Source organism: Lampris incognitus, chromosome 19 (assembly GCF_029633865.1).
Source record: "Lampris incognitus isolate fLamInc1 chromosome 19, fLamInc1.hap2, whole genome shotgun sequence".
Lineage (NCBI taxonomy): Eukaryota > Metazoa > Chordata > Actinopteri > Lampriformes > Lampridae > Lampris > Lampris incognitus.
Window position 1 is genome coordinate 18,813,814 of NC_079229.1, and position 10,994 is coordinate 18,824,807.

The 10,994-nt window shown below is 42.5% G+C and overlaps 1 protein-coding gene across 1 annotated transcript; it reads left to right on the top strand.

Annotated features, from left to right (window-relative positions):
• Positions 1-535: 535 nt before the first annotated feature.
• bloc1s5 (biogenesis of lysosomal organelles complex-1, subunit 5, muted) lies at positions 536-4,783 on the top strand. Its single transcript, XM_056299700.1, has 5 exons — positions 536-843; positions 1,246-1,328; positions 1,859-1,985; positions 2,807-2,865; positions 3,559-4,783. Exons 1-5 carry the CDS (start codon positions 825-827, stop codon positions 3,730-3,732), a joined length of 462 nt encoding a protein of 153 aa, XP_056155675.1. The 5' UTR covers positions 536-824; the 3' UTR covers positions 3,733-4,783.
• Positions 4,784-10,994: the final 6,211 nt, after the last annotated feature.

Consider the following 10,994-nt stretch of genomic DNA (forward strand, 5'->3'; position numbering starts at 1 on the left):
AGAATGCACATTACACGCACCCTCTAATAGTTTATTAGGGTACATTTTGAATACAATCTTACACGTTTGGTAAACACTTGTAATTGGTCAGTAATATAAGGAAATGCATCACAGAGACTGTGTTGAGGATGCGCCGCTGCTTTTTCCTTCATAGAGCAAGACTGACATCTGCAGTCCTCATAAAGGCTGCTCTCTCTCTCTCTCTCTCTCTCTCTCTCTCTCTCTCTCTCTCTCTCTCTCTCTCTCTCTCTCTCTCTCTCTCTCTCTCTCTCTCTCTCTCTCTCTCTCTCTCTCTCTCTCTCTCGCTCTCTCTCTCTTTCTCTCTCTCTCTCTCTCACACACACACGAATAAACAAAAAAAATCCTAAAATGAGTGTGATTTACCTCAATATACAACAAAGTAGCTCTACAGTACGCTACTACTGAGCGAAGAAATCAAACTTTTTTCTTCTTTTTTTGCGAAGAAATCAAACATAACGCCTCATTGGTTATATTCCGCAACGTCATACCCGGAAGTACAGGATGTGTTTTCCGACTCAGCTGATCTTCATTCGCCTAACAGCAATTAGCGGGTGGTTTTGTAGATAGCAAATGCATCTATCTGTACTGTTGCCAAACATATTGTAATATCATAATTGTAAAACTTTATAGCCTACGTTAAAACCGACGACATCGTTTGGCTGAGCAGCTCTAGCGCCTATCCTTTCCAAAGAAACTCCAGTTTTTATTCAGCCACTCGCTAGCTAGCTCTTTGGCTGGTTAGCTAGCCTAGTTCTACTGCCCTGGTTTACTCATCACCGTTTTATTTTCAGTAGAATAGGAAAATGGACAAGATCGCCAAAGGTGGGTGAGACCTTCAACGGGTATGAGGTTGTTGAAATACTCTGTATGAAATAGAGATTAACCTTGACAGTTACAGCATCTGATGTAAGTACATGTGCAATACCGTGATTTATACTGAAATAATAACTTGTGTATGTGTGTGGCTGTGTGAATGTTGTCGTGCATGTCTCGAAAAAGACATGATAGAAGAAATGGTTGCGAGGATCAGCGTGTCAACGTGTCATCAGGATTTATTGCTATCAGTGTTTTCTCTCATCTGAAAAAGCCAGTTATATTTTATTGTTTATCAATTTGTAAATTAGAGATGGCAACTTTGGCCAGGACTCGGCAAGATAGTACATTTGTTTTTCCTGGTTCTTACTTGTAGAACTAAATTTCTTTTAATCCGTGTTTCTCGCATAGATGTGGGTGACATCCAATCCAGACTCTTTGACCACAGACCCATCACCCAGGGAGAAATCCGCTACTTCGTGAAGGAGTTTGAGGTGAGTTTCGCCTTCTTGACATTATAGTGATATTATGTAGTGACCCGAAATGAGCCAGTCAGCAGTGTCAAGGACTGATAGTTTTAACAGTGGAATGGGCCCATGGTCCATATCTGAGTACTTACAAATATGCTGTTCATGTACACACATTCATTTTGCATACAAGTGCTCATACACATTTGAGAACAGTTGCCGCTTAAGAGATAACACTGGGAGATGGCTTAACAGAATTTTGATAGGAAATAGCAAATGTGAGTGAGGCATGTGATCATAATTCACTCTGAGTCCCAAGCAGAATATACATCTTACAGATATCAAATTTATATTTTTCTTACAGAATTTTCTCCCAGCCATGTAGACTTTTAAAAAAAACAGACTGAAACAACAATTAAATTATCTCACATACAGAGATAATGCCCGCCAGGTAGCAGCGGAAAACAATATACAACTAGTGAACGAAGTACCTCATCTAATGTCAACAAGACAAGAACTAAGAGACCGCTCTTGTTATTTCCCTTGTTAATAAATAGGAGAAACGAGGAAACCGGGAGAGCAGACTGTTGGATAACATCAATAAAATGGTGATGGAGACCAATGAAGCACTGCCAAACTGTTCAGAAGGCATGCACGAGCACTTATGCGATGTCATAACTCGATGTAGGTCTTCCCTCACTTTTACATTAGATCATGTTAATTCATGTCTAAATTCACACTACCAGGTAGTGTCTCTGTATATTTTGAAAGAAAAATATTGTAATGTTGAAATGTAGTTGGGCGGCACGGTGGCACAGTGGTTAGCACGGTCGCCTCACAGCAAGAAGGTCCTGGGTTCGAGCCCCCGGGGTAGTCCAACCTTGGTGGGTCATCCTCTGTGTGGAGTTTGCATGTTCTCCCCATGTCTGCGTGAGTTTCCTCCGTGGTCTGTGGTTTCCTCCCACAGTCCAAAGACATGCAAGTCAGGTGAACTGGCCGTACTAACTTGTCCCTAAGTATGAATGTGTGTGTGTGTGTGTGTGTGTGTGTGTGCGCGCGCGCGCGTGCGTGCACATGCACGTGTGTTGGCCTGGCGGCCTGTCCAGAGTGTCTCCCCGCCTGCCGCCCAAAGACAGCTGGAATAGGCTCCAGCATCCCTGAGAGCAGGATAAGCGATTCAAATAACTGGCTGGATGGATGGATGGAATTATAATATTGTAGTATTTATAAAATGATAACTGAATGGCATTTCTGTTGATGATGTTTGTCTAGGAATAATGTATTATTTATTACCTTTATAGAAAATGTTGTAACTTCATAGGTCATGTAAATAGTGAAAACATTGATGGGTTTATAGACCACTGCGCTTTTTTTGCACATTGAAAACTGTTCGAGTTTTCAGGTAATAGTTTTTTGGTTGTATTATGGTGTAGCTTTGCTCGCTGAGACTGAGTAAATGTTGTCTTTATTAGATTGTTTGCCTGATTCTTACTTTTCTCCCTTAGTGGAGGCTGCTAATCACATGGCACAAAGAATCCAGCAGAGGGAGCTAGAAGGCAACCAGGTAACACAACTGCCTCCTTTGAGGAAGGTCTCTTTAAATGGGAAATAAACAGCTTTTGTGACATGACAATCTGAAATGTAGCAAAAAACCATGGTGATGTGGGGGGGGGGGTATGCTCCTGGTCTGTCTTTTTCTTTGTGTTTGTGTGTGTCCGTGTGTGTGGGGGGGCGTGTGTGCACATAAAACAAAGGTAATGACAATGAGAAGAAATTATGTTCCATAATGCAAAGCTTCCAAACATTAACATCCACTGTTTGGACAGAGAAGAAGAGAAAACATTGGGTTTGAACTGTGCTCAGAAATGGTTCGCTAGTTGAAGAAAAAAAAAATTGTCATTCTCTGGGCTATGATCTGTGTGGACTTTTATGTTATCTTTTTATCTATTTTTTAAAAATATTAAAAATCAAAAGATTAGAACATTTATCTGTTTTTCATAGCAGCCGTTCATCTGCGTATGTGATTCTGTACTAAATCCCTTGTGAGATTCCATCACACCTCCATGAACTGAACTGAACTGAACTGAACTGAGACGTTGCTTTGGAAAATTGCATAGAGATTTATGTATAGCCTTGGCGGGACCTAGAAGCGATGCACATACTCTGAAGAAATTTTCTTGAAGACTGGAAATGTCAAATCAGAAGTTGTCAGACAATTCCAACAGCTGCTAAAACCTTTCTTTTTGTGTCCTTCCAGAACACCCAGCTGCAGGCAAGCATCGAGCGTCACAAGGAGGAGTGGGAGGAGTTTCTAAAGGAGCAGCAGAGGTTGAAGGAGGAGGTGGATGAGGAGCACGCCAAGGCTGTGGGACGCCTCAGTGCCCAGTACAGTGAAATGAGGAAGGACCTGAAAAAGTCCTCGCCATTCTGATCATTCAATGGCAGTGAGTGAGCAAGCGAACAAACGCCATCATCTGTGAGCGCTCTTGCTTGTTGTGGACATGTGAACTGGGCTCGTAGATCAGGCACGTGTGTCTTTGCACGCATCTGTCACAACTTTGTGTGTGGCCAGTGCCCAGGGCCTGTTCTGCATGTGTCTGGATGTTTTCTTTGATTGATGTGGTGCTCAGGGAGTTGGCACAAAAACAATTGAAAACCTGGGAGTGCTACCCAAAAGTTAACATTTTCCAAATCAGAAATATGAAAGTGTGATTAACAAGGTGGCATTTTCACAGGCCATCAAAATTAACATTTTCTGTGTTCAGCGCATGGAATATATAAAGCATGCCAAAGGTCTGGAAAATGTCCCCCCTTTTTTCCCAAATAAGCATTTGCTTGACTGTTTTTTGGCTGTCAAATTTTCAGCATTTTAAGATTTACAATGGATTCAAGTCTGAAGTGCTAAAATGATTAATTGATATCTGTTTCAAGTTAAATATGAAAGGATACTGGAATTTGGCACCTAGACGAGACGTTTCAAGCACTGACAGCAAAAGCATTAATAGCCAGATATGCCATTCAGAGTAAGTGTGTTTGAAGTCAAGTGTTGTAGAAACGGGCTCAAACAAAACAGTTTCCAGGATAAATCATCCCTCACCTGCTCTTCAGTGTTTGGAACATTTGACCTTTGACTTCATCCTTGAAGTAAACCAACAACATCTGATATGAATTAAATTAGAAAGGATCTTGCTCAAACCAATCTCCGCTGTCTTCACAGCTTCACATTTGGAGTTCCTTATTCCGACCTATGTTTATGCACCTTGTTTTTTGTCACAAATCCGATATTGTAACTGCTGTCCAAAGAGTACATGAAACCTTGAAACAATCTTCTGCTATGTGCAATATTTCTCAGGCTATCCAGTGACAAAACTTTGAGTCATTTTTATGAGGAAGCATGAAGGCACTGTAAAAGTATATATAAACATGATATTCAGAATTTGTAATGTGCATATATATATATATCTGGTTAAACCATCGTGCAACCCTCAAAATCACTTTGTGACTCATTTGTGGCTCTTGACCAGTAGGCTGACAACCCCTGAGGTAGGTGGTAGACAACACTGAGCATTTATTATGACGTTTTTGGCAAAGTACTTGTGCTGGACAATGACTGACTATTTTGACAGATTGATGGATGGGCAGGCAGGCCAGGCACATTCCTGGCATGGCTGAGAACAGAGCTCACCTGAGACAATGTGACAGTACAAATATTTTAAATAGCCCAACCCACTTCAACAACACAAACGTAGACGTACGTGCTGTCAAGTGTCTCATTGTCATCTGAGGTAGGGAATAGGGAGTTCATCCATCAATAGGAGTAAAATAAAGTTTATGCTGCTGGGTGGATTTCTCCTCCTGATTCAAGCTCATTCACCAGAGCACCTCTTCAGAGTCAAGGCTGAAGTAAACTGAGTGTCAGTATCCACTTTCAGCAGAAGCTGATGTGCAACCCTTAATTCCCACTTGGCTTGCAGTGACTTTGTCCCCTGTGTTCTGTTCAGTCTCCTTCAGTTGTCATGCAGGGGCCTGTGTGTGTGTGTGTGTGTGTGTGTGTGTGTGTGTGTGTGTGTGTGTGTGTGTGTGTGTGTGTGTGCGTGCGCGCGCGTGTGCGTGTGCGTGTGTTGAGCGAGAGAGACAGTGTGACTGGCGTCAGAGCTGGACACGGTGGTTGGCACGTCATCGGAGATCAGAGTGAACGCAGACTTGCCAGCAGATGTTTTGAGGCAAAGGGCCAGCACCACTCTGCCCTGTCTAGGTGTATGTATGTGTGTGTGTGTGTGTGTGTGTGTGTGTGTGCGTACAAATGTGCATGCGCATCCTCTGCCTTGGTCCCTGTTTGACTAAGTACAGCTGGCCAACGCGGAGACGGCCCATCATCAGCTAACAAGGAGCGACAATACGGAAACGTGGCTTACCTCTGCCAACAAGGCACCTTTTCATCTGCCCTTGTTTATTTTTTTTTTTGGTTTCGTTGGAAAGAGAGAAAACACTCGAGAGTACACGAAAGGTCACGGTTAAAGTCACATGAGTGTTAGCTATTCATGACCAGAGGGTTATAAGCCTTCACTTCTCATGAAGTACTTTGGTGTGTATTGCCAGCAGGATAGTGCAGAGGATTTATACCTATTATAATGAACTTTGACTAGGCCACTAAATGTCAAGTTTAACAAAACTCACGTCAGCACACTTTTATGGTTTTTTGAAAGGATTAGGTAATCCAATTGGGAGATATGTTTTTCTTTATAGAGTCAGTAAGAATTACAAGAGCAGTAAAAAGGTGTGGTGGAAATGAGTAAAGAGTGGTTCTCCCAGGCCTCAACCCCAGTTAAACAGGTGTATGGATGACTCCAGAGACAAAACCCCAATCACGGTTTCAAGCCAAAGGAGATGCTGTGGGTTAATGTAAGTAGCGAGCTACATTTACTTTCTTACCTTCAGTGCTATTGACAGAATTTTGTACCATAGATTATACCCATGGGACGCTACACCTAGTCTGTATGGTTTACCTAAGACCCATAAACAGGGTGTGCCATTAACATCTCTTAAGTTTCTGGCATCTATTCTTAACCCATTGGTAGGCAGTAATGAACATCACATCCAGAACACAATGGATTTTGTGGATAAGGTGAGGGACATCACTATGGAGGGTGAAACATGGTCTCTTATGATGTAAGTCTCTCTTCAAGTGCATTCCTGTTGATGAAGCAGTGGAGGTAGTCCGTATGAAATTACAAGACGACCCCACCCTTAGCAAAAGGACCACTCTTAACACTGACCAAGTGCGCTTGCTCCTAAAGCTGTCTTCAGTCCGCATACTTCACATACAGGGCAGTACTGTAAACTACTAATAAGACACGTTAGTCCCTAGCTAACGGGTCTGACCCTTTAGCCGAGCGGTTAGTGATGTCGCGTTGTGGTGCAGTACACCTCGTATCGAATCCCGCACCGGGCAAGAAAATAACCTGTTACAGTACTATAGGCAGAGGCATGGGTGTGCTATTGGGTTCCCCAGTCTCACCTATAGTGGCCATCTTGTATATGAAGGAAGTGGAAAAGAGGGCTCTGATGTCCTGTCCAGGGACACCACCTAGCCATTGGTTCAGATTTGTGGACGACACTTGGGTTCAAATTAAATCTCAGGATGTACCACGTTTCACCGACCACATTAACTCTATGGACAACCACATCAAGTTCACCGGGGAGGATGGGAAAAATTACAAGTTAGCCTTCGTAGACTGTGATGGGGGATATTTGATTGTTGTCTACCGTAAACCAACTGATCAGTACTTAAGGTTTGACTCTCATACACAGCAGCACAATGAAGAGGACAGGAAATGGCCATGATGGAGGCTTGGGAAATGACGTCAGAGTTGGGAGTCGGGGAGCGAAATGAAAAATGAGAACGAGGACACGAGAGGGTTTGAAAATAAGAAAAGGGAGTAGGAATGCGTTGAACTGCTCAGTCATTGGAAACAGATTGGAAACAGTATCTCATTGGGATGATAGCCGTGACAAGAGAAGGCATGATTTTCAAGGATACACATAAGTCGGAACGTTTGTAGGGGAAAACTTGGAGATAGTTTTACGATCGATCAGGATAACGAGATGTGGGATGATTATCATTGATTGTATCGCAAAGCTTCAGAGAGGTAGAACCCTTAAGATCGAGATATTTAGGAGTCTCTGGGTGTTCCCACTTGGATTAAAAGCAAAGAAGAAGGGAGCGATAAGAGGTGTGCCACTCACAGGCTGGGTCATTTCAGGATGTTGCAGGGAGAGGCAAAACAACTGCTAGATTCCGAGAAAGGGGGACAGTAATAGGGCTGCTCGCTGGCTACGTCACGAAATTTTCGCGCAATGCAGCTTGGGATCGAAAAGCGGACAACCAAGCCGAACAACCGCGCGCAACACGCCTTGCTTTCATACACAAGAACTGAGCGAACTACAAGAATGCCTTCGTTTTAATCCCGTGAGTGGTTTATTTCAGCTATTTGGAAGTTTTCTGACTTGCCAGAACATATGAATACAATAGTCTCCCTTAATACTCTTGTATTGCGCTTAAGTCATACACGTAGGCAATGGTTTTAACGTCGAAGCGTTTCCGCAGCCTCATCAGGGTGATCAATAGCCGCTCCTTAACTGATATATTTTGTGGGGCACCAAATCCTTCCCTGTTTTTGTCGCCATTTTCTTTTCCATTCCAGTAATTCAGTTCATACTTGGCCTGTCCAAGGGAACTGAAGAGTGCATTAAATTGTAAAGAATCAAGTCCAGGAAAATATTTACATTTCTTGTCCTCTGCGATTATGCGATCACACGACACCAAATTAACTCTGCTGGAACCAGAGGATTTTGCATTTGTTCCTTCTGTTATGAACTGTTTTCTGTATACCATACTTTCAACTTTGGCTCCAGGAGTATACTTGCAATAGACGGTTATCCTGCAGGCAGTTGTAGTGTTTGTAAGTGCGAGGATACAGTCAGTTGAGACATGGCGAAGTCACTTGGATGAGTGATGAAACGTTTCTCTCGTTAAACGTGTCCAGATGAACTGATTCGACTTTCTGGTATTTCCTTAACTGGATTATTGAGCATGAATCAAGACACTTCTTACCTTCAGAGTTCCTGAATTAGATTGTGTCAAATTTCTACGGATGAACGTTAACGTTAGGTAGTTTCTAACTTGCCTTAAATTACAGTTTAGCTAACTAATGTTAACTAGCTAAAGTTAATGTTTGCCTTACCTAACATTAGCTAACTAGTTCTAGCTAGCTAATAGTGCACACTTTCATTTCTGAAGTTGGCTAAATAGCTAGCTAGCTGAGACTATCGCTTGGCGTTTCATTACCAATATAAAATGTCCTATATTATTTTATGTTAGCTAACACTGGTGCGCAGTCATGAGCAGTGATAGTGAAGGATTAGTTGTTGTATAGATAAGTTTTGACATCAATATAGAGTTTATTATTTCATTTTAATAGTCTTGTGTGGCTGTGGTGGATTAGTTAGTCTTGCTTTTTTTATTTTAATTGTTATAATAGGCACCCCCTTTATTTTCACTCAGGAATGCAGGAGTTTTGCCTGGTTGGGTAATTGAACAATATTAAAATCTATGTGAGCTTAAGACTGAGTAATTATATTAGTTCAAATGTATGACTACTTTATTGAATGCTGATTAGATTTCATTCATAGAGTCAACATGAGCAAGAGGAGAGGGAGGAGATATCCAGTACTTTTTTGGTGCTTAAAAAAAGAGTCAGTTGAAACTTGTAAGAATTAGGACTTGGAGATAATAATGCAGCCTGTATTTTCTGTGGTTGCCGTGCAAGCGTAATGCTGAGCAGGATAGTAAGGGTGATGGTGAGTTATACATTTATGTGTTGTTGTTGTTGTTGTATTAAGGATGCAGAGGGAGGTCAGAATGATAGTCAGCAGGCAGGAGGAGGTCAGGAGGACAGTGAGCAGTCAAGACATAGTCGCATAGAGGTGAGTTACAAGGGGGACTGCACTTAAAGATCTATGCCATCCTACCAGGTATTTAGGCAAATAGTACTTTCAGAAACTGATGGAATGCGCAACAATCATACCCTACTGTTCTCAACTAATATGCTAGGACTTTTAATAAAGTGATGGCTCCTGATGGTAAAGAATGATGATATTGAATGAGATGATTTGGAATTTTGATTTATTTTTTTCCATTAGGCTATTTTCACAGTAAGAAAACAGCTGACATTTAGATTACTTGGTGGTCTATGCCTTTAATATTATTCAGACACAGGCCTAGATGCTGTATGGTAGTAACACATCTGCCTACCTCTTTGGCATGTTGGTAGTGTCTTTGGTTCTGGTTCAGCATTGTGTGGGTCTGTGTTTGAGCGGAAATGGTGGTCTGCTGCTGTTTGTGTGTGTGGGTCTGACTTGCTGGCAGTTTTGCTCTAGAATACTTTGTTGGTGACCCCTGACTAGAAAAGTTGTTGTGTGGTACATGTCCAAAGAGCTGGTGTAATGGATTTGATTTATCATCTTTTTTTTTTTATTTCTGATTTTTCCCTTTTTTTCGCCCAACTTAGTGGCCAGTCGATCTCTATTTTAGTTCAAACACCCACCTTCGTACTGCATGCGTTCGCCAACTGCATCTCTCCGGCTGGCAGTCTCGAAGGAGACGCCTCGCCACTTTCGTGACAAGGTGAATCCAGGCCGAACCACTGCTTTTTCAGACACACACAGAGACGCATTCATGTGACGAACACAAGCCGACTCCACCCCCCTCCCAAAATCAGCGTTGCCAATTATTGCTGCTTCATCGAGTCCTGCCATAGTCGGATCTGACAAGACTGGGGCGCGAACTCCAGTCCCCAGTGGGCAGCTGCATCAACACAAAGCCGATGCTTAGACCGCTACACCACCGTGGACCCGATTTATCATCATTTACAGACTGCAGACATTACATTAAACAAGCAAAATATTGTAAGGATTGCAAGACTTCAGTTCACTGGAGCACACACCTGCACTTTACCGGATTCCCTTTATGCCCTGGAGAAAATGTTGACCCCACCCCAATTGTCATTTTATAATTCGCACTCTGCCCCCAACAACTAGCTACATCATTTCGGTGGCTGGCATTCGTACATGGTTTGTAATTAACCCCCTTTGAATATACCTTGAGGGCTTATGACAGGCTGGTCACTGATTAATATGCCCAGACTACCAAGGAAAAACTTGGCAAGTTAAGTGAATGGGCAAACCTCTGACCTGTTTCAGCAAATATTGACTTACCCTGGAGCAAGTCGATGAGCCCACAAATGCTCCAGTGGGGCTGTATTGTGACCAGCAGTGCGAGACTTGCCAGTTTGACAAGTATCTTTAACCTTACACCTCTACAACTTGCTACATCTCCAGGACACTGCTATCAAAAAGAAAGTGGTCTTGGTCCACTTACCTGATTGAATGACTGTTTAAAAACACGTACAAAAAGATTCTAGACCCAGTAATTCTTACACTGAGGTGATAGACAGACATTAAAAGGGCATTCTGTGGCATCCCGCCCAGGTTGCCAGTAGAGCAACTTCCTGTTAAGCATTCCTATTTTCCCATCTTAGATGCAAAGAGAAGTCAGGCCATACATGCATTCCAGGAAAGCGAGTCCATGCAGGAGAATGGGTCAAGCACCGGCTAAAATGTCCTCCTATCTTC